Source organism: Montipora capricornis, chromosome 10 (genome assembly GCF_036669925.1).
Source record: "Montipora capricornis isolate CH-2021 chromosome 10, ASM3666992v2, whole genome shotgun sequence".
Classification (NCBI taxonomy): domain Eukaryota; kingdom Metazoa; phylum Cnidaria; class Anthozoa; order Scleractinia; family Acroporidae; genus Montipora; species Montipora capricornis.
The window spans coordinates 3,824,237-3,847,476 of NC_090892.1; the positions used below are offsets into that span (position 1 = coordinate 3,824,237).

The window sequence follows — 23,240 nt, forward strand, 5'->3', positions numbered from 1 at the left end:
TTAAGACGAAACAGAAAGAAGCGCTACAGGCGATTGTTTTTGAACGGTCGAGATTGTTTAATTGTCGGAGCAACTCAGAATCACTGAAACGAGCGCTTGGCTTAATTAATAAACGAGTGCTATTTTCTGTACACAATCTTGCGAAAAGTGTAGTTAGCCAAACCGTAAATTGAAAGCGAAAATGTTAAAGAGTGCTTAGACCTAATCACTGCAACGAGTGCTATTTTCTTGACACGATCTCGTGAAAAATGTAGTTACCCTAACCGTAAAATTCACAATTGATCACTACTTAATTTGCGAGTCACGCTTTAAGAACGAGAGACACTGTTTTGAATAAATTACATACTTCAACTTGAATTTATTTGTTTCTGCGTACAGCGTAGCAAGCTACGCAGAACTTTATTCGAGTGGCAGGGTATATGGGGCTTTCGTCGGTACCATTTACACAAACGTCGCAAATTTTTAAAATGATTTTCCTCAACTGTAAAGCTTTTCCGGCGTCGGAAAAAAACAAAACTTTCCTCCGCACAACTGACATTTATTCAAAACAGCACATGAGCTTGCGAAAACCAAACCTTCATTAAGTGCCCCGTGAAATAAGCCAATCGGAGCGTAGATTGCATTGCCGCAACCTTTTTTTAGTAGCCAATGAAAAATGGTGTACTGTCGAACTTTACCAGATCTCACATTTCCAGTGACAGAGTGAGATCTGGGTACGAGATTGGAGAAGAAGCGCAAGTACCAGCAGCAGGTGTTAGATGTAGAAATGGGTTCGTTTACGCCTTTAGTGTTTTGAACCAATGGCGGGATGGGAAATGAGTGTCAGCGGTTCTTAAAGCATCTCGCAGACAAGATAGCTCAGAAAGATACCGAGCCTTATCATATTGTAATCACTTGGCTCAGGACACAGATTTCGTTAGAACTCTTAAGATCGGTACATGCATGCGTTAGAGGTTATCGAACGCCGTTTCGTAGCAAGATAGAGCAATCATTAGACTGTAAAATAAATGTAGCTAGTGCGGATATTTGAGATACACGGTCTATATGTTTTTATACTCGGGGCGTTTTATGGACACTGGTTTAGCCGTCATTAGTATAATTCGATTGTATGATTTTAATATCTCTGCATCATGGAATTCGTAATTTTATAGAATTTTGAATTTTTTATTATCAATCATTTCTATTTCTTTAATGTAAGTAAGTGAAATAAATAAAGTTGTATAATAATAATAATAATAATAATAATAACAATAATAATAATAATATTAATAACAATAATGATAATAAAAATAATAATAATAAAAATAATAATAATAAAGGTTTATTAGCATTCCGAAAAATGAATGGGCTCTTCTATGCTAAAAAAATTCCTATTCTACTCTAATTACGCAAAAACATGGTATAATATAATTTACAATAATATCACATTCTGACATTAAGAATTAAAATATAAACAAGCTAAAATGTAAATATAATAAATGGACTGAAATTCATGTAACTTCTAATCTCTTTCGAGTATTATTGACAAGATATGATGTTAAATTTCTCTTAAAAGATCGAGAGTCAATACAGTTCCGCAAATAACTTGGTAATGCGTTAACGACTTATATCATCTCCGTTCTGGAGATACAAAGGGAATTGTGACACCCGAAAATGGCCCGTTAAGTTTCGGGACTTTCGAGAAACGGGCCCCAGGAGTTTCTCAGGCTGCTTTTCAGCTGCTTCGGTAACTATGATGATCATTTTCCCTCAGTAAATGTATGCTCCTTTAAATAGCGAGCAAGTGAAGTTAGTAAGTTGTTTATGATGTGGAATTGTTTCTTTGACAAAAGGTGGTCAAGCTAGGACGCAAGGAAGCTTTCAATTATCTCATTTTTCATACTATTAGCTTGCATACAGGGGAGAAGAGTGTTTATATCAGTATAGCCGTTTCCCTTTTTGTGTTTGCACTTTCTGTTGGTTAATAAAATCTTCTATGGCCTCCTGGTTTTCGATGATGCCTGTTTCAGTTTCTGTATCAGAAGTTTCCAGATCTTCAGGATAATAAAATGCTCGTCTGAAGTCTTCATCCACCTTTGAAATCGGCAAAAAAATCAATCTTTTTTGCTTTTTCTGGTAGTTTCGCTGTGAAGAATGACAATATTCGCAATTTTTTCGCAGTTTTGGTTTCAAATAGAGTTGTTTCAAAATATGAGTTTGCTCCAAAACAAAAATACACGGTCCGTACTGCAAAAGTCCGACCGAGAGAGAACCAATCAGAGCGCTAGGATTTGCCCGAGACTGGCTTTGCAATATAATAAAAGTCGTTATTCCGTTATTCCGCCCCACAAAAATGGCATTATTCGGTTATTCCAACAAAATTAATTTGCGCTATTTTTAATCCATTGTCCCTCTTCATCCCCCGAAAATAAGGACTGGTCTCATTCGATCATCTGCTTCGACTTTCCTCTGATCCGTGTAGGTGTGGCCCGTAAAACAGAGGATTGACGAAGAAAGGAAGGTAAAAGATGCGCACCGAGGGACACAAGTTTGTCAGTAACTGTCACGTGTTAGCCTCGTAAAATCAGAAGCCCTTTACCTTTTGCCTTTAAGGAACAGTGTATTATTTAAAATTGTAGTTTCGCTATATCACCCTATTGGAGTCACTGTCTGAGGCTGCTTCATTCGCGTTCGCATTTCAAATTTTCAAGATGCCAGAGTTCTATGATTTCCTTTGCCAATTTAGGTGCCATTTTTGGAATCAATAGGGGGGCATTTACTACTCCTATGATCTGTGGGCTAAAATATTAGATCGATGTCTGATGGAGTTACTTCTAAACAAAAGAGATGCTGCGTCTGTGGGAGTCAGAAAAACACGAAAATTTGGTTTTGTCAAATGAGTTGACAAAGTCGAATCGAAATATAAGACAAATTCACACCTTTTTTTTTTTATTTTGAGTGTGTCCTCACCCTTCGAATTCACCTTCAAATCTGAAGTAGTTTCAACTCTTCAGGTCGCACAACCTGGGATAAAACTATGTCAGCGAATTGTGAGCTCTGTGTTGCAAGCGGCGTGGGCCTGAATCCCAGAGACGATCGAGATGTCATTTTCAAAAGCGGCTCTTCCTCAAAATCTTGCCAGTTAAGTCAGGTGCCGTTTGAACCGCATTACGCCTTCCCGCACGGCAGCCCGATGATTATCAAAAGAGGAAAACGAAACATGTGATTGCTACGCAGTCAGCCGCGGATAGGCATAAGTTGTTTACGTTGAACTTTGTGCTTGATAGTGTAAAGAAAGCCGCACTAACCATACCCGTGATTTCCGCATTCTGTCTCGTGGTTGAATCGTGTGACTATTCACTGCCCACGAGGAAGAATAATTGGCATGCCCTCTATTTACTTTAAAAGCATTTACCTCTTTTAATAGCTTTAATGGCCACTGTCGTTTGCCTTGAACCTTCAAGTCGTTTACTTCCCTTACAGACCACAATTCATAAAAACAGCAGAAAGCCCACGGAATATAATTATTTCTGATTTTCGGGCTTCCAGATAAGCTCAGATAACATTTTCAAAAGACGTAGACTGTCACTTTAACTGAAGCGTGATCAAGTCGCATAATTGTCCAACTACGTTGCAGTGTGATATTGAAACCCTTTTGCTTCTCACATGGATGTCTCCAAATCGGCCAAATTCCAAGTGGTTCACAATTGAGAATATTACAATCTTCTGCCTTTCCGTTTTCCCACTTACGTACCAGTGAAGGTGAACTTTCCAGCTTCTATCAGGTAACGTACAATTCGGGAATTTTTGAAATAATTGACGGCTGCAATCTCAAATGTCACATAAATTTTAAGTTTAAAGCAGATTTTCAGGAAATAATATCCATTCCGGTTAACGTTAGCTTGAATTTTTTTCAAGCTATTAATTAAGACTAACGCACGTTCAGGTAACAAATATTTTGGCCCTTTCTCAACTTTCTATTATCATTAAATTGTAATTTTAGTACACACGTTCCGTTTCTGAACGTACTGAATCGATTTTGATGACCTTCCCTACGAAAATTTTTTATAACCTGTCGAATTTATGGAGGAAGTATTCTGGATCGACATCTACATAATAAGTTTTCAAAATCCTATAAGGACATTTAGCATTCCAGTGCAAAGTGCAAAATTAATTGTGCTACTAAGGTAATAAATAATTGTGGAATATTAATGATGAAATAAATAATATCAAGTGAATATATTATCTTCGCAGTTATGAGAGCAATTTTTGCAATTGCGTAGAGAAGCCTGAAAAATTCAGGTCTTCAACGGGGTTTGAACCAATGACCTCGCGATTCCGGTGCGACGCTCCAACCAGCTGAGCTATGAAGGCACTGACGTTGGGAGTTGGTCATTTGTGGGTTCTCAATGGTCCCAAGAGGAATGAATCAATGATGAAATGGTATATGAAATGAATGATATATGAACTTGGAATATGAAATCAAATGACGCTATGTTATTCGAAGTTATGAGAGCAATTGCTCTCACAACTGCGAAGATCATAGCTTTACTTGATTTCATATCCGCAGTTCATATATGATTCATTTCATATACCATTTCATCATCAAATAAATAATAATTGATAGTACTAAAACTTGAGCAGAGATATAAAAATTTCATGATATTTGGCGGTAAAGCACAATGAAATTAGTTCCCTCTTCTCAGTTACTTAAATTTGGAAAAATTAATTTCAGCCTCACGGCAAACAGCAGGCTTCTTCTGGTCATAAGACCATGAAAATCAGTTCTCTTCTTTCATCTTCCTTCTTTCGTTTCGAATCTTGCTCGAAACATGATCAATCAAAAAATAATTGTAAATCAAACGAGTTTCCTACGATTGTAGATTATTTTGGCAAAACAAAAACTTAATTTCAGGCTTGTGCTTGCCGTTCATGGTCCGTAACGTTGTAACATTTTCCTGTCTGAAACTGCTGTTCACAAAGCTATAAAGAAAGCACTTTGAAAAATTGGATGGACCATGTCAATTGCAACCTGGAGTATTTCATTACACGCCTACTAGATGTAACTTGGGCGGACATTCCTAGTGTAACAAATATTCCCGTTATTTTTGTCACGTTTGTCATAATTTCCCGTTCTCAGAGCTCTCAAGTCTCACGCATTGAGCGATTCGAGACAGACGGGGTTGCTGAGTAATCGGTGACCATGTTGTTTGCAAAAACACTACTTGGGAATAGCAAGTTAAATGACCTTTCTTTGCAGGGAATACCTATCTACGGGAAAACATGGCATCAGCTAATGGAGAGGACACTGAAAGGTCGTTACTCCTTTCAAACAAAAGCGCCACTCAGAACCGATCAGTTGCAATCTCGTGCAGCATTTATTCATCTACAAGGAATGATCATCACTTTACGAAGCGTGGCCAGAAGATACTTGCTACCTTATTAATTCTTGTCACAGAGTTGTGTGAGCGACTGGGATTCTATGGAATATTAGCCAATTTAGTCCTTTTTTGCAAGGACCAGTTAGATCTACCCCCGCCGTGGCCCTCAACAATAAGCCTGGTATTCAGTGGTTAGTATTTACTGCTATTCTTCGTTATTTTAAACCTAATGAATTATATTCTCACTTTGATAATGATGACGATGGTGATTATGAAGGTGAGTAATGATTATTAGTGTTGTTATTATCATTATTATCGTCATAGTTTAGGCTATTCATTCTCAATAAGAAATGACCTGAAAATAGACTTAATTGAAAACTTGTGGAGAGAAACTAATGACATGATTGTGGGTGTCATATATTAGCCCCCAAATTTTTCAAACCTAGAATTTCTAGACAAACTCGAAAGAACGCTACATAATGTTTTTCTCTCTAAGAAAAAATGTATTTTAATGCGTGATATTAAATAAAAACTCTTACAAAAACGAGTATCTCCAAGGAATATCTTAAATTTAATACAATCAGAAGGATTTTTTCAGCTGATTTTTGAAGCAACTCGTATTACTGAAAATTCACAAAGCTGGAACCAATAACTCTACGTTACTTATCCTTACACCTTTTGAAATTTCATGATATTGTTAAACTGAATACATGTATGCTCTTTTATGATTATTTTCACCATGAAAAGTTTCCTAATATATCTGTTTCATTGGTATCTGGGCTACATAATTACAATACCCGCAGTGCATCATCCAATCAAATCTTCATACCTTCATTTCGAACTAACCTTAGGAGATTTTGCCCCAGCGTTATTGGATGTTTCTTTTGGAATAATATCCCGGATTTCATTAGGGACAAACCATCTAAAACATTATTTAGAAAGGTACTTTTGTGCTGGTACCTTGCTCAATACTAATGAAACTTTACTTTTTTTCTTTTCGTTTTAATAAAAATCTCAAGTCCTTTTGTAACTTAAAGGGGTACAACATTAGTTTATCTAGATGTGCCCCTCTCCTCTCCTTCCAATATACCATGTCAAATAATTGAAGTTGTTCTTATTTATCTTGTCTTGTTTGTTTATTTATTTATTTATTTATTTTTATTCATTTATTTTACTTTTTTAAAACCTATATCCACTTAATTATGTATCATTTAGGGATTGGAGGCACAAATAAAATAAAATAAAATAAAATAATCATATGAAAGAGTAGGTTATGTGTCTTATATGTATGCGTCCGTCGGGACTTTACCATAGATCACGCCAACTGAGATCTGTCACAAAACAGGCGCGACTGCGCCAGGCAACGAGAAACGTTCACAGTGAAAGAAGACATTCCAAAGTCCCGAACGGGACAAGAACGGGACCCGAACCTATGACAAATGATTGACTTTAATAAATTGTCTATCATGTAAAATATATCTTGCTCTGCCCTCTTCGTGTACTTCAAGGAATGTAAAGATGTGGAGTAATCCCTGTACGACCTGGTCAAATCATAATTTGAAGTCAGTTTTGTTGACTACATTGGGAGTTATGATCATGTGATCATGCATTCTTAAGTGTAAGTTGCGGTGGGAAAATTAATCTACAAAGGATATGTACAGTCGGTTTCAATGCGGAAGCGAGGAACGTTCATAGTTCAAATTAAAGAGACTCGAAATCGAAGAAAATATTTAAAAAGTCTTGCTTCTCTTTAATTATTAACTCTAAGATTTTTGTGTAATCCCTAGTTCTTTTTTTTAGGAACTTGTTACCTGACTCCCTTGGTAGGAGGATGGCTTGCTGATACGTACACTGGAAGATACAATACAATATTTGGCAGTTCATTATTATACATTATTGGGGCCTTATTGATGTTACCTGTGTCGAAGCACGATATCCCCTTTAACAACACAGCAAGACTACTTTTCTTTGCAGTAGCTCTTACACTGATTGCATTGGGAACTGGAGGAATCAAAGCCAATGTCTCTCCCTTTGGAGCTGACCAGGTCCAACGAGACGGGCCAAGAACCGTCCAGAGATTTTTCAACTGGTTTTATTTTTTCATAAATCTTGGATCATTGTTGGCTTTTACAGTACTTGTATGGGTACAGGAACGTTATAGTCTATTTTATGGTTACGTTATCACTGCTTCAGCGATTATCCTCGCTTCCGTTTTCTTTAGTGCTGGTCGTAATAAGTACTTGAACATGCCACCATGCGGTAGTCAACTTACCAAAACTGCCAAGATAATTTACGAAGCTGCCAGTATTCCCCGTAGGCAAAATATACCGACATGGTTAGATAAAGCAAAAAAAGTATTTGGAGGAACGTACTCAGAGGCTCAAGTTGAAGACGTTAGATCATTTCTCAGATTGCTTCCCGTGTTTAGTTTGTTCATTGCCTTTTGGGCCATATATTCTCAGGTACCGTATTATATCTTTATTTACCCTCAGATTAATTGTAAAGTAGCGTAGTTAGTATCTCCGACTATTTACCCACCCAACCGTGATGTACTCTGACAGAGGACGGACCACAACACTCGGAACTCCATTCTTTACTCTTTAAAAATAGTGTCAAGGGCGGATCTAGGGGGAGGGTGCGCACTTCCCCTTGTGAGAGGGACAGCAGAGCCGGGAGTGGGGATGGGGGCTTTAGGAAGCAAAAAATACAAATTTAAAAATAAAAAATTTAAATAATTAAAAAAACACATAAAACATAAAAAAAGAAAACTTACAGAAGGAAGAATAAAACATTAAGCAAAGCATTAAGACAAACAGATTTAAGTCCGGAATATACGTAAGGCTGGGATATACGTATTAATTTATATCTGTATCAAGTAACAAATAGGAAGCAAAGCATCCACGTATATTTTTTTGATATTTCGTCAAGAATTAATGCTGAAAATAGCATTTCCGAGCTTCAATCTTTCAAAAATTTTCTGGCGGAGAATTCCCCCAGAACCCCCTACAAGTTAGCGTCTCCGGCGCTTGCTTGTTAGCTCCCCCCCTCCCCCCCACAATACAAAATACGCTCCGCTGTCCCTGTGAGATGACCTGCGGCTTTCTAATACAACTCGTATTCTGGACAAAAGTCACCAGTGAGCTCCCCCATTCCTTAGTGGTACACCCCCTCTAAGAAGAATTCTGGATCCGCCCCTGAGTGTGCGGGTCTTTTAACGTTCAACATAGTTACTGGAACATCCATGGATTACAAGAAGGGGCTTTCGACTTGGGTTTATCGTCTTTATGGGAGTAGACCAGAGATTCTAACGATTTGTACTAAATGTCATTACCAAGGCAAGGTTGGAGCATCTGATTACTAAGACAATGTTGGTTCTGTTGGTAATCAGATGCTCCAACAACTGAGCAACTAGCCAGCCATATCAGATCGGTATGGCTCTTATTAAGCAATCTCACCCTTCTAAGTACGTATGACATTCGTTTATCCATTCTTTCACATGAAATCCTTTACTTTTATCAGAGCTACAAATTCTTCTTGTTGTGTCCTCATGTTACGTTTCACATTTCTGCAGATGGAGACCACATTTTTGATTCAAGGTACCTACATGAAATTGGAAATCGGAGGCTTCAAAGTACCAGCTGCATCTCTGTCAATTTTTGACATTATCGCTGTTCTGGTGCTCATTCCTGTTATGGACCACATTGTGTATCCTCTTCTTCAACGCTGTGGTTTCAGATTTACTCCCCTACGCAGAATTGGCACGGGAATCTTGGTATGTGTGGCATCTATGGTGGTGGCTGGGTTAGTTGAAATCAAGCGCAGACGGATGTGGGAAGAGGGACATGTTTTTAACCAGGTTGTTAATAACGAAAAGCTAAGTGCTTCGGATCTGAATATCTTTTGGCAGATCCCTCAATACCTCTTAGTAGGAGCAGGCGAAGTTCTGGCCGGTGTAACAGGTAAAAATCCAACACAGTTTGCATTTATTATGAAATGAGGTACGATCGCTCGGTTGCCGAGTGTAGTCCTGAGCGGAAGTCATCTTAATCTAAAGACTCCAAGCATGACTACCGATCAGGACTACACTCAGGACTACACTACACACTTAAGACTCTGAGCATGACTTCCGCTCAGGTTTTCGAAACGTCAGTCAATTACACCCTAAATAGTCCTCTCAGGACTACTCTCACCAGTAGGCTACTCACCTGGACGAGCGTACTTCGCTAGTAATGGTAATTATGATTCCTGGATTTAAACCCTTTAAGATTTTATAGCTTGCATTTTGCGGAAAGATCCTGAATTGCACCGTTAAGAAACATCATGCAGGTATTGTGATTCATCGAAGTAACTTAAAGTGAGTGTAAATGTATAAAAATAAACGGAAACAGGCCAGCAGGTGACTTTCAAGTACCCAGGACATGCGCGGTCCCCTGGCAATGGGTGGATTTGCAAGGACCAAGCTTCAAAACGCGGTACTCATTCAACCACTCTGGGCGCATCGGTGGCTCAGTTGGTTGAGCATCGGGCTGTCGTGCGGGAGGTTGCGGGTTCGAACCTCTTAAAATAACTAAGTTGAAAGTGCTGCCTTTGTAATTTCATCTGCAAACGATTAGACTTTTAAGTCTTCTCGGATAAGGACTATACAAATATCCACCATGTTTATAAGTTACATCTGGGACGTTAATTAAAGCACCTACAACACACTTTTCGAGAAGAGTAGGAGATGAAGTCCTCGGTGTTATGGCTGTCCTGTTCTCTCCAGCAGACGTGGCCGGATTGGCTTGATGTGATGGCTTATAATGAATGAAGTCACCAAAGCAGAAACAGCCATAAGCCAAAAAGGGACTTTGCCGAGTGTAGGAACGTGTAAATGTAGATGTAGAACCTCTTTCCCATGGGTGAGAGGCATTTTGGCACCAACGAAAGCCGTTGGGCGTGACTAATGACGTCATTTGTCCGAAACAATCATGTTCAACTCGCCGTCGGGAAATCCCCGAGAAAAAAATCACGTTATTTTCCTAGTATCTTCCAAAATTCAAACTAACCATATTGCTGCTCGGTTTAGTAGTAATTAAAAGTTATGACCCATAATGTAGTGTGCAGGTATAGAGAATTTAACGGATAAATTACTGATTTCGCTTTGTTGTTATCTTCTTCTTTTCTCAGGACTAGAATTTTCATATACTCAATCTCCCAAAAACATGAAAGGAGTTGTTATGGGGGTATATATGATCACAACTGCCCTGGGAAGTTACATGACAAGCCTTCTTGTTATAATTGTCAGATCAGCGAGCAACGACTTGTGGTATCCCAGCAAGGATCTCAACAAGGGAAAAATGGAATTCTTCTTTTTCTTGTTAGCTGGAATAGCGATGTTTACTTTTTTTATATTTTGCTTCGTTGCATCTCGTTATACCTACAAAACACAACCGAGAAAAACTACGGATGTTGAGGAAAATGACCTCCGGCTGGACGGTACAAAAAGTCCACAGCTAAGTGACTCTGAGGGTTGAGTGCCGGGGGGTTGCAAAAAGTAAAAGCGGCGTCTATTTTTTGCAACATAAAAATGTGTTATGTAAGGTGGTGGTAATACGCGCAGCAAACGATCTCAACTTGCAACATTGTTGCGCAACAAGTTGCACGGAAATCGTTACCCGTATTCCATTACTGGGCCGTTAAGTTACATTGAATTGGTACGAATTTGGTTTGATTTATTGCGCTGCTTGCAGTGATCGGTCGAAGTAATTACTTTGGTATTTGTTTTACGACACTCAATTGAAAACCTCTCTATTCCTACATCTGCGATTACATAATCCAGATTAAGGATTAATAAATTAAATAGCGCAACAGCAGTGATTATTCATCACTTTATTGAAGATTAAGAAACTTAATTTCTTGCAGTTTGTTACATTTTCAAAAAACGGTTGCCACATTGCTGTAAAAATTGATCTTGCGCGTTCTTTAGTTTCTGCTTGGACTGGTACACCAACGTGTCCACCATAATCAAACCCTCTACTCCTTACATTTCCAATGACACCAAGCCATGCAAAGCGCTTAAATTCACGTTCAGTGCTTCAACATGAATAGACCTTTTTACCGATACGGCGGCCAGTTTGATTTATATTGTTATCATTAAAATTGGTTGCTTAGACTTACATATTGTTGAACAATGCTGTTTAGGGTTAGGGTTAGGGTAAGCACTATTTGACATGCTGCTTACACCTAGATCAACAGTACTCATTCGAAATAGTATTTTTAGGGTAGTCCATTTGGGTAGTCCATGGACTGGGGGTCAGCGAAATGTACCAACCCACTGAGAACAGAAAACAATATAATCAATTATTAAAACAAGATATTTTGCCGCATGGCAACATCGCGATTGGCTAGCAAATAATTGACATGTTCACTTTTCAGACTTTTATCGGGTATTCTAAAAAACAATTTCTTCCGACAATTTCCAGAATCCATTAGGCGAATTAGGTTTAGATAACTTAAAGAGGTCAAGACCAGCCTTAAAGGCATTGATACTTGTTGAATTTCGCACGCGTAGTGAAAGCTGGTTCCAATATTTAATAACTCTATTGCTAAAGAAGTCATGCGCAGACGGCAGGTATTTTTTGCAGGTTGCGGGTTGAAATTTACCGTGACTGTTACATGAATAGCTAACCTTAGGCCTAATTAGGCCTAAAAACGTTTCTTTAGGCCTCCTTAGGCCTAAGGTTAGCTATTCATAAAACAGTCACGGTAAATTTCAACCTGCAACCTGCAAAAAATACCTGCCGATGCGCTGATCTTAATGGATGATGAGAAGTGACATTAAGATTACGAGTTCGATAAGCTGTACTTGTCCCAAACATATTGTGACCATAGTTCACAAAACCGTTGATTATTTTGAAAGTCTCGATCAGGTCACCACACATTGGACGCATTGAACTATGACATCAATAATTTTTGATCATCGAACGTTACAGCTGCAGCAACGAACGAAAACGTAGTCACTAAAACATGGAACGACCTAAAACCACGTACAACCACCTAAAACCATCTACAACCACCTACAACCACTGAACATGGCTGCAGAGCTGTCTTGAAAAGATGATTTAAAAGGAAAGACTCTTTTCAGCCGAACGTGCTGTAGTTAAAGAAATAGTTCTTTTGAAACTATAGGAATAGGAAGTCCAAGGTATAGTAAAGTATATTAAAGACTTGCAGCCATTTGTGACTGATCATTTTCAAACACCTCTTCAGCATTTCTCAGTCACCTCAGTCCGAAGTGGAGGTGCTTCGCGGTTCGGTAAATATCCACCACTAGCCAACGACACTGAGGTAAATAGTTGTTTCAGTATATACTAAAACAGTGAGATAATATAGCACAAAAAGATGATTTTAAATCATTTATTCCTGCAAAGATTACAACATCTCGCACCGGTGGCTCAGTTGGTTGAGCACCGGACCAACACTCAGGGTCTTTAAATAACTGAGGAGAAAGTGCTGCCTTTGTAACTACATATGCCAATGGGTAGACTTTCAAGTCTTCTCAGATAAGGACGATAAGCCGGAGGTCCCGTCTCACAACCCTTCCATGTTAATAATCCAGTGGGACGTAAAAGAACCCACACACTTGTCGCTAAGAGTAGGGCACGTAGTTCCCGGTGTTGTGGTCTGTCTTCTATTGTGTATCATGGTTGGGAGGGTAAAAAAGGGGCCACAGTAATTGGCACAAGCTGTTGTGGCGCTCTGCCAGCTTGACTGGCAAAGTTAATATTAAAAATTGCGCTCGAATTGCTTGGAGGTGAATAGCAAAGGATATCCGGAGTTTGAGTAGCCAATCAGCGCGCGCATTCAACGCTATCTCCTGTTTTAGTATATAATAATAATGTTTATTATATGACCAGCTTCGTGAGCGGGCAAGATGAACCAAATCCCGCGCTGCGATTGGCTACCCGAACGGGCAAGATGAAGCTACACTCCCCGCTCGGGATTTCTCGCTTGGTCCCGCAAGATCAAAGATGATTTTTTTGGTGTTTTATCCCATATAATAAATCCTTTATTGACCAAACTTGTTTCGGCCTCGTTCTTTTTTGCGTGTTTATGGACCTCGACGCATAAACACGCAAAAAAGGAACTTGACCAATACCCAGCCATCTTGACCGAACAAGCTTGATCAATATCCCATATATGACGTAGCGGTTCAGCGTGAGATGTGTTATCAGCTAAGTAACAAGCCGGACCATTTGCTCTTGTGGCAGGGCACTGGGAAATTCCGATCGCACGCGGGGCTTCAACGCTTTCTGTGCCGGCTACCCGGGAATGACATGGTATAGACGAGGAGGGCTGCGTTCAAGGAAAACAATGAAGCAAAAACGAAAAGCAAAAACTCGTTTACATTAGAAGTCCTAAGTCTTTTGCCTGCTTAAAGTTCTGCCGGGCGAAAGGAGAAAAAAAAAATAACAGGTACACCGTCAGAATCATGACATGAATAAGCCAGAAATACATCGGGAAGCAGAGTGAAAAAAAAACCGTTTGGGATTAAATGAGTCAAGAATGTTGGTCGCATAATACTAGAACAGAAAAAGAGATTTAAAAAAGGCATAATTGGCCTGCAGTGGACGGATTATGTGTTTCGGGTATAAAATTAGCTGTCAAGGATTCGCAAATCGTTGCTGTTTTGCTGTAAAAAAAAAAAAAAAAAAAAAACTAGAATCGGTCCACTTAGCAATTCTGATCGTTGAAATGAGTATTCTCACCGCAGCTTCAAATTCACCTTTATCACTCGGCGGCCATTTTGGAGTCCTTGGGGAATAAAGGCTTTGTCTTTGCATTGTCTTTGCCCGTCCAGCCTCACATTGAATGAGAGGTTCGACGGGCAAAATCTTTTGTTTGGACATTGAGTGATATGGGTCTATAAGGGAACAAACGAACGCTTTTCGAGGGTTAGTCAGTTAAAACGTTTAAAAGGACACAACACGTGGTTTAGCATGCACGTGTACTTATAACACAAAGAGTTCTCTCAGCCAAGCATCTTTGCTATGGTTACTGACAATTAGGCGCTTCCTCGTTGTGGAGTCCGTTCTTATTCGAATAAGAGCAGACCCCACATGCAAAAGCCAATTCCCTGTCACGAAGGGCTAACGCTCGAAACGTTGGCTCGTAGTCCTGTTCCGGGACTCCCTCTTACCTCGCCCTTTAAAATGGGCCTGGAACCCGGGCGGGAAAAGAGAGAGTCCCGTATTACTTGCAGGCGCATGCTCGGAATGGGCCAATCATATTGCATTAGATGCCAGGCTGGATATCTAAATAAAGGGAACCTTGAAACTTCGACAAAAAAATCGTATATGAAAATTACTGTTCGATTTGCAGTGTCAGGAAAGAGAACATCTAAATTATGCCTCGTCGTGACCAAACGAGGAGAAAAAACCCCGATCGCAGTGATGTTGGAGAATTATTACCGAATAAATGTAAGGACTGAGAGAAGATCGCAATAAATCGATGCAAAGGCTCAACTAGTAAATATAGCATAGGATTTCATATTATCTGCAGTACTTTAGCTCTAACAATGAATTTCAGAAGGAAAGTGCTTTTAAGTAGCAACAATAAAAGCAAGGTGACACACCCTTTTAAGTAGCATTTTTCATCCTTATTAATTAATATTCACGAACAAATTCGTGACAACGCCCGAATAATCGATGTTTGACTATGCATAAATATGTATAAATTTAGTAGGATCATTATTTCTTCATCATTGCGTTATCAACATAAACTGGTGTGTAAAGAAACAATTAGTCCAGGTTGTGATTTAATTTCGTTTAACTTTTTACCTAACTTTATCAGGAATAATGCTCAGTTTTTCTGTGATGCAATCGTCTTTTAGTTTTTCCGATATGAAAATCATTGCAGTCTCAACAGGCAGCTCTACATAAAACCTTAGCCATTTGGCCACGGCCACGGCTTGCAAGGAAAGAAGGATTTAATGCGACGAGTGCTTTGAAAAAATTATTCTGAGGAAAAATTAATAGTCTGAGTAAATTACTCTACTCTAATTACTCAAGAAAAAAATACTCTGTTTGTCACCGGTGTTTGTGTATTATTCCTGAAAAAACTGAGAGTATTTACAACATTTTTTACCTGACTGTTGTATATTGCGTATCCAAACAATTTGTCTCCGATTTTGAAAAAAATTGGTAGGCCTAAACTCCTGAAACAATCACAGTTTCAATAATTACTGTGCAACTCAATATATGTTCTTTGCACTGGATCAGTGCAATTATCACATAACTAGACAGACAGACAGAAGAAATGAACAATAAACAAGAGTTCCAGCAGGAGATTTATTAGTCTTCGTCGAGCGATTCACATCCACGACCTACAGTATATTTGTAAGTTTCAAGGAGTCTCGGGAGAGCAATTAAATCTAAATTTGATATTTTTCTGCGCCAACATCATGCAGCTGTTCAGTTGGGTTTCAGGCACGAAATTCCATACTTTCGTATGTCATCCATGTGATCTTCCACGATAGGGACTCACGATAAGAAGGACTGATTTACAATTAACATCGGACTCGGATGGAAGAAAATCGCAAACCTATTAAAGGAACAACCATGTAGCAAACAGACTTGCCAAATCCTGTTGCAGGTTTAACAAAACCATCATTACCGGTAACGACTGCATGAATAGCTTGCAGTTGTTCCGCCTTAAGCTCAAAGGTAAAGTGGCATTTCTTAAACGCGAAATCAATTGCCTCCAGAAACTTGGCGTTATAATTTCCTTTCACATTATCCCCATAAATCCAGTGTAAAAGCACTCGGAATAAACTATTCCCAAATAAGGAATCTTTTTCCAAATATGGTTTTTCCCCCAGTTTTGGGGAAAAATGGCGTCATTCCGAGCATGCGCCTGCAAGTAATACAGGACTCTCTCTTTTCCCGCCTGGGTTCCAGCTCCATTTTCAGGGCGGGGTAAGAGGGAGTCCCGGAACAGGACTAGTTGGCTCCTAGACCACTTTTATAAATGGCAACACAGAACCTCACGCTTAAAAAGAGTTTAATGCAAGGGTCAAATGTCGTCACGTGCTTCTCCGTTCTGATTGGTTACAGCTGCCTAATTAAAGCAGAGGCAGTGTGGCCCAGTGGTTAAGGCGCTTGCCTTGAGATCCGGAGATCCCGGGTTCAAGACACGCTCTGACCACTCGCTGAATTTGTTCCTGGTAGTCCCTGGTGCAACTTCCCAGCTGTTCTTGTAAATAGCCAACTGGTTTGCCTCCGGCCAGTTGGGATTCTTAAGAGTTGTTGTTGTTGTTGTGTTCTGTTGTTTCGTTGATTGTGTTTCATTGGCCCTGAAAAGCCCCTATGGGGAGCGGTCAATTATTGTAATGTAAAGCCAATATGTCCCTCGCCAAGGATACTAACTGAAAATGGCGCCAACCCAAGCAAAAGAAATCTAATCAATAAGATCCACGGGCTTTATCTCCTGGAAAAAGTATATTTAGAAACCGTTTTCTTTCAGGTGATTTTACTTATTGAGAGACTGGGAAGGCCAGACGGCATATTTTTCCGGCCCGAGGCAGTGCGCAATGACCGTGGGCCATCTACCGTGGTTACGGCCTTAGCCTCGCGCGGGTTTTTCGGCTCACCCTCATACCGGGGGTTTTCTCATTAGTTTTACAATGAAAGCCCGCGCGGGACCGTACGGGTCATATGATAAATCGGCTCACATGGTTCGACGACAACCCTTGATTTGTTTTGGCCTTTCAATCCAAACGCACTCTCGTACTTTAAAATTAACAAATTAAAAAAAATCGATACGAAGTTACATTTAAATCAATCAAAAATGTAGTCTGTTCACTCTTACTAGAAAGTAATCAATTAGACCGAGATTAGTGTTGTTAGACCGAAAAAGTTTGTAATATCCACGTCCTTTCTGGTGCTACGCCGTGCAAGAACTGATTAGTTTGAGTAAATACCAAACGTACGCAAGGGAACGTTGCTAAATGCGCACTCATCTCATTTTAAAAAACAAGAGACGTGTAGCAATCCCCGCAAATTTAATACAGATTTCCTCAGTTTCCCGGTGCTGCAATCCCTCAACTAGATAAAGAAATCATCCGATTATTCCTCTCCTCAATGCTCAAGATCTGTCATTTTGGACAATGCTACCTGTGATGTTGTGAACTATAGTGAACCCTGATTTAATGCGACCGATAAAAGTCACTAAGTGTCCTCTCAACGAAAGACACCTTGGGTTGTTAACTTGAAGACAAAAGAAAGTGATCGAACAGATCTTGCGAAACAAAAGGCTTTGTCCACATTGATGAAGAGAATATGAATCTTAGCTCTTTATTTACAAAGACTGCTCAATAAGAGACATCATTCAATTGGTATTGACGGTCGTGTTATTGTGCTAATTTAACTGACATCTTTTACTTTTGTCAGAACAAGCGATATAGAAATAAGAATATGACAAGGCCGATGGTAGTAATTAACAAATGACAGAGATCAACTCGAGAGAATCATGCAGGCTCCAGTTGTTCAAAAAGTGGAGAACGCTACCCACCAGGCCCAGGTTGCTCGAAGCATGGTGTACGCTAACCAGCGTTAAATCCCATGGAAACCTATTGGTTTTGATACCTCTTACCCAACGGCTAGCGCAAACCAAACTTCGAGCAACCGGCTCCAGATCAGATATATCACTATCCACTGGATAGCGCAAATGATTAGTTTCGCTATGTCTTATCTACTGGAGAGTTACTTATCCGGTGGATAGCCCTATCGATCGTTTGAAAAACTGACCCCAGATCTACAAAGAGCACGAAAAAGGTTACTATGGTAAAATCAATACCTTCACGCGTAACAGCAATATAACTCAGTGATACCTCCAGTAATTACATTTTAGAAACAACGAAACTGCTGATTTTTCATCTGCATATATACAATTAGCTTTTTCTCGAGGGAAACAACGTGCGTTGATAATTCGACAATTCTTGCGTCTGGCACCCAATAGAACAGAACAGAGTTATCACGTAATCAGCCATGAGGCCGAACGCGCGGACGAGAAGCGCTTCACGTCACGCGCGCAACAGCACATGCCAGTGTAAGAGGCTCGCCTCGATTTCGTTTTTCGTTGAAACAGGAAGTCACGAAGCCCGGGTGAAAGACTGTGTTTTATCTGCACAATTCAATTTCAACAACTTTATTCCTGGCATCCTTTTAAATCCTCTATGTGAAAGAGTTTGTCGGTGTGATGACCACCAACAACAACAATAATCGACAAATGATTTCTTTTAGCATAGCTGCGATAAAAGAAAAAGTCTTCACACTATATACAGACAGGCTCAGTAAAAACGGAAGAAAAACGAGACAAACTATTGTACTACAATTTGGTAAATGAAATTCTTCCCTTCCGTTCTGCCAGTAGTTTGAGGACCTAGTTGAATGAAAATTGTCCCTAAACATATAAGATGTGCCGATCTTAATCAAAGGCCCCAACATTTTGCGGTGTTCAGTATCAGACCAGCTGAAAAATCCTCTTATTTCTCGTCCGTAAAAGAGGCTGTGTCGCAATTAGACTTCCGAAAAAAGAGAATATCGTTTTAATTGTCTACTTGCAATGTTAAATTTGAATAACTAAGAGGAGAGTCTCGAGTAAAATTATGAAAATAACTGAGCAAACGAAATAGTAGTTTATTCGCTTTGGTCTTTTACCGAATCGGAAATAATATCTTTTTCGGGAGTTAAGCTGGTTCGCAATTTATAGAAGTTCCTAGGAAAACAATTCAATGAACCATTAGGCGGAACTTTGAAGAAATTGAAATACATCATTATTTGACAGCAACTCCATTTTCAACTGCTGTAAAACCTGCTCGAAGAAAACTGCCACAAGAAACTGAAGAAAGCTCACGGTAGCGAATTCATGAAAGAAAATTTTCCTCCAGAATTACCTCAGCCGCTTTAAAGTTGACGAAAACAGTTTTTGGAGAAAACGTACCCACTGTTCACAAAAAAAGCAGCAGATCCCCCGTGTTACTTATAAGAGGATGCTCGCATATGTAATCAAAGCAAGAAGCTCAACTAACAGATCACGCCGGGCGAATTGCGTGTTCAGTGTGAAGAAAAGAAAATTGGCAACATTTAAGCCAGAGCTCTCGACAATCGAAAGCAGGGATTAAGAAAAAAGAGAAATGTAATTAAGACCCTCCCATGTCTTAAGGACGCTTTTCTTCAAATGTTAAGTGTTTTCTATCTCAATCATCAAATAAAATCATCATTATAATTTTATTTCGGCAAAAAAGGCAAACTGTAGCATTGCGGGCGCTTTACAAGAAAATCATTAAATTAAATCACAAGGTAAAAAAAGGAAAATGAATCTTTGACAAAAATAGCCTTCACAAATTAGCCATAAACATTGTTATTGCCATACTTGAGGCAATGAGGAAACCCTTGATTTATTTTTTTTCCCGAAAAGAAAAAATGTCGTGCGACATAACTGGACGAACAAGATGTTTTTCATCAATTGTTTAGTCGGCCACCAGAAAAAAGCGAGATCGAGCGTCTTTCTTTCTTGTTGCTACCTGAGCTAGCATTTAACCTCTGCAGCTGTATACAAAACACGTGTTTATCTCTCAAAAACAAAAGGAAAATGTAGCAACAAAATGCTATCTAGCTACACAAAACGCGAAAGTTTCACAGGGAAGAGAACAAAGTTGGCATATGGCAAGAAATTTAAACTCGACCAGTTTTCTTGGGTCAAAATCTTCACCAAGAAGTAAGCGATTCAAAAAAGCAAAAGACAGCTGTGCTGACATATATCAGTAGATCCACTAGCAATTCGACCACGGAGTGAAAGGAGAGCTTATGAAAGTTTAATTTTAGCAAGCAATTTTCTTGGCTATTCCTATGGTAATACTCTTTTTTCTTTGGACATAAAAGCGAAAATAAGCTATGGAAACGACAGTGCTCTCTTGTCAATGCGCTGAATATAATGTGAAAAAAATTCTTAGTGGCTTTTTGGTTCTAGGTAACGCTCTAGGGCTGACTGGAATTCCAGCTAAACCACCACATTTCACTTTCAGTGTCGCTTCAACGATCTTATCTCTACACAAGCTCACACAAACAGCTTTTTCCTCTAACGTCACGCACAATTTTTTTCGTTGAGATGGGATTTCCAAAGCTGCTACGGTTTAACAGGGTTAATTTTACTCCTCGAAACAAGAAAGAAAAGCGAAGAAAAATGAGAAAAATACACTAAACTTCATTAACTACCGTACCCGTTGCGCCGTAGTCAGTCGTCATCGACGGTGATTGGTCAACACAAAGCGATATTTAATTGTTAACCGGGCAAGCTCGCTTGGTGATTGGTTAAAACTAGTTGTGTTTATAGTCCATTGTCTTGTCGGCCGTTACAGGTGAATTGTGCTATTGTAATTTCGGTAATTTATAGTTAGCGCCAGAAGAGAGGGCCTTTCAGTCATTCGCTTGCAAGCCTGAGAAGAGACAAGACAAGAACGCTTACTGCTCTCACAAGACAACCTTTCGGTAAAAAACTCCTTGATTTGTAATATCTTATCACTCGTTTGTTCCAAAGCACTTTTTTAGAGGCGTTCTCGTGGAATCTTGCCTTGCCGGTAAAGCATATTCCCATCTCTTACTCATCACTTTCCAGGCTCAAAAGCAATAACCCCGCAGTTTGATAAAATGTTTAGCAACGAGAACAACAGTGAGAAAGAGCACCAAGACTTAAGAAGTCGGGAAATTAGAAAATGTATCCGGAACTACAAGAAACAGATGAAATCGCTGGAGTATTCTCGGCTACGATCCCTGGTTCCATCGACGGCATCAAGGCCGCGTGTTTCGAAGGTAAGGAATCGCTATAAAACATGCTCCGGAGTTTCCGAGACATTCCAAGATATGAAACCTGTTTTTTCTCGTGCGTTTCAGATCGAAGTCATCGAAGAAGCGATCAAATACATCGCCTACCTTCAAGACACCCTGAACGCGCGTTTCGAAGAAAGTAGGTGCAGATGAAATGTTCTGGAACTTGACTGGACAAATTTGAGCGCAAAATTTAAACTTCGGTAATTTTTTTCACGCAGACAACAGCCACGAGGAAGCTCCCCTGCGCACAGAGAACGAAACAAGGCCCAGAATCGTCAAGCAAAAAAGACAACGTTTCGCTTCATATATGATTAAAACCCAAAGACACACTCTTCCAGCGCGGCGAAAATTTTCAAGTAAGTTTGCAGAAATCTGTGTATTTCTTTTTGCTGTCCGAAAATTAGAAGAGTAGTGAGAGGCACTCATATCGGGCTCCTCTGTGACTTGGCTTCCAGCGCAAAAGAAATGAAATTTCGTGAAGAAAAATTGGTCGAATCAATTTTTTTCATCCGGTAGTTTGGTTGGAAAATGCAGCTGCACCTTTAAAAAACAACATATGTCCCTTTGAGGCGAGCTGCACCTGGCATTTGGTTCAAAATAAAGTTCCCTCGCATTTAACATAAATCTTTCCTTAAACCCTCCAGAACAGGTTAAAGCTTACAACAAGCTTAGTAATTCCACTTTGTAGTTTTAAAGAATTTTTTTTGACCAAATAAGTAACTTTTACTCGCCACTTTCTCGGTCACCAAGTAACCACTTTGGCCGAGGATGTATTTTGACCCTATACATGGAAATAAATATTCCAATATTATATTAAAACCTTTCAGCTTATTAAAATAAAATCGGCAATTTACATATCTCTTTTCTGGGAGAACCAAGAGCTGTTTTATGTCTATTGCTACATCGTTAAAATGTATATCTTTTTTTTTCTTCTTCCATTGCACGTGAGTAGATCCCGAGCATAATCTATAGTTTGCCAATGAAAATAGTAGTATGATAATAGAATTACTCTTTCATGTGGGGCGCTGAAAAAGTTTAGAAAGTACAAAATATTAATGCGTTCATTTATTGCACATTATGTCGTACGAAGAGTAAAACAATTTCGCGCTATTAAAAGCGAACATGAGAAAGATTCTTATCCGCTCTCTTCTAAATGTTTTCTTATTTTTGCAGAACAACCAACACAGAAAGTGAAAGTCAAAGATAGAACAGTGCGAGGGCCGAATACCGAACAATATACGACGCACAAACTGGAAAATCCAGACGTCACAACTGCATGACAGAGCTCCATTAAAAGAAAAATAGCGATGTTCAGCAGCAACTGGGGAAGCCTCCACATTTCTGTAGTCCAATATTCAAAGTTTAGGTTGGCAAATGAAAGCAAAAAGCTAAAGCCAGATTTATATGGCGAATTCGGTAGACTTGGCTACAATTGTAGGTAAATCGATTTATGTTCGCTCAAGCCAAGAAGAGTTGTGCAACATACAGATCACAAATGAATTTCAGAATGTTCCGATCGGATCTATGAAATTTAAACTTTTCTCACAGCAGCGTGCAGCAGAAAATACCAGTTTCTACGCAATTAGTTTTTTGACAATTACTGGAGTAAATCTTTGACAATTTATTTAATACACAGAACTGACTTTGATTAAGAATTGAAAAGTGGAGGCTTTTTCCCTTCTAAAGGGTGCGAATGATGAAGGCGGGTCGCTTGGAGATTTTGTTTCCGGGTTTTCACCCCGTTCATAAAAATAAACGGGTTTCGCAACCGGACAGCAGCTTATCCCCTCCCTTTCTCTTTCCAAAGAGGAAAACCGGTTTTCATTCTCTAGTTTCAAATCATAAATAGCCAGGAAGTTTTCGATGGAAGAATTCATTCCGAAAGAGACTAACAGGGAAATAGAAAAAATCTCATGCTACGTTAAGCTGACCATAAATGACTGACACGTTGGAAGCGGGAAATTTAACCACTGAAGCGTAGGTTTTAGTTGATAAAAAAAGACGAAAGCGGAAC

The 23,240-nt window shown here is 39.3% G+C and overlaps 3 protein-coding genes across 3 annotated transcripts in view; 2 read left to right on the plus strand and 1 right to left on the minus strand.

Annotated features, from left to right (window-relative positions):
* Positions 1-3,586: 3,586 nt before the first annotated feature.
* LOC138021970 (solute carrier family 15 member 4-like) lies at positions 3,587-11,515 on the plus strand. The gene is made up of 5 exons (XM_068868995.1): positions 3,587-3,764; positions 5,240-5,551; positions 7,161-7,822; positions 8,932-9,319; positions 10,527-11,515. Exons 2-5 carry the CDS (start codon positions 5,263-5,265, stop codon positions 10,871-10,873), a joined length of 1,686 nt encoding a protein of 561 aa, XP_068725096.1. The 5' UTR covers positions 3,587-3,764; positions 5,240-5,262; the 3' UTR covers positions 10,874-11,515.
* A 9,215-nt stretch (positions 11,516-20,730) lies between these two features.
* Positions 20,731-21,853, plus strand: LOC138019962 (uncharacterized). Its single transcript, XM_068866937.1, has 4 exons — positions 20,731-20,887; positions 21,015-21,208; positions 21,290-21,362; positions 21,445-21,853. Exons 2-4 carry the CDS (start codon positions 21,047-21,049, stop codon positions 21,636-21,638), a joined length of 429 nt encoding a protein of 142 aa, XP_068723038.1. The 5' UTR covers positions 20,731-20,887; positions 21,015-21,046; the 3' UTR covers positions 21,639-21,853.
* Positions 21,854-23,099: 1,246 nt separating this feature from the next.
* LOC138020170 (crk-like protein) overlaps positions 23,100-23,240 on the minus strand; it is a 10,522-nt gene continuing 10,381 nt past the window's right edge. Inside the window, 1 exon segment of the mRNA XM_068867195.1 lies at positions 23,100-23,114. Coding sequence (XP_068723296.1) covers positions 23,100-23,114 — 15 coding nt within the window.